This window comes from Entamoeba nuttalli, assembly GCF_000257125.1.
Source record: "Entamoeba nuttalli P19 unplaced genomic scaffold asmbl_10332, whole genome shotgun sequence".
In the NCBI taxonomy this organism is placed as follows: Eukaryota; Evosea; order Mastigamoebida; family Endamoebidae; genus Entamoeba; species Entamoeba nuttalli.
In genome coordinates, this window is record NW_008580120.1 from 6,234 (window position 1) to 6,535 (window position 302).

General features: G+C 25.5%; 1 protein-coding gene across 1 annotated transcript in view; it reads left to right on the forward strand.

The window, feature by feature from the left end:
- ENU1_215080 (tyrosine kinase, putative) overlaps positions 1–302 on the forward strand; it is a gene marked incomplete at both ends in the record, with an annotated part of 5,301 nt that overhangs the window by 4,985 nt on the left and 14 nt on the right. Inside the window, one exon of the mRNA XM_008862553.1 lies at positions 1–302. This exon is cut by the window's left edge and continues 4,985 nt beyond it; it is cut by the window's right edge and continues 14 nt beyond it. Coding sequence (XP_008860775.1) covers positions 1–302 — 302 coding nt within the window.

Here is a 302-nt window from a genome sequence, read left to right on the forward strand (position 1 = left end):
CAAATTTAGAAATGATTATATTGTTCATTTTTATGGAGCAGTATTTATTCCTAATAAAATATGTATGGTAATGGAATTTGCAGAATTTGGTTCTCTTGAAGATTTAATTAAAAAACGAAGTAATAATCCTTTATCAATGGAACTTCGTATGAAAATTATGTTGGATGCTGCTAAAGGAATTGAATATCTTCATTCAAATGGAATATTACATCGTGATATTAAACCTGATAATATTTTGGTTGTATCTTTAGAAGAAAATATTAAAGTTAATGGTAAATTAACAGATTTTGGAAGTGCAAGAA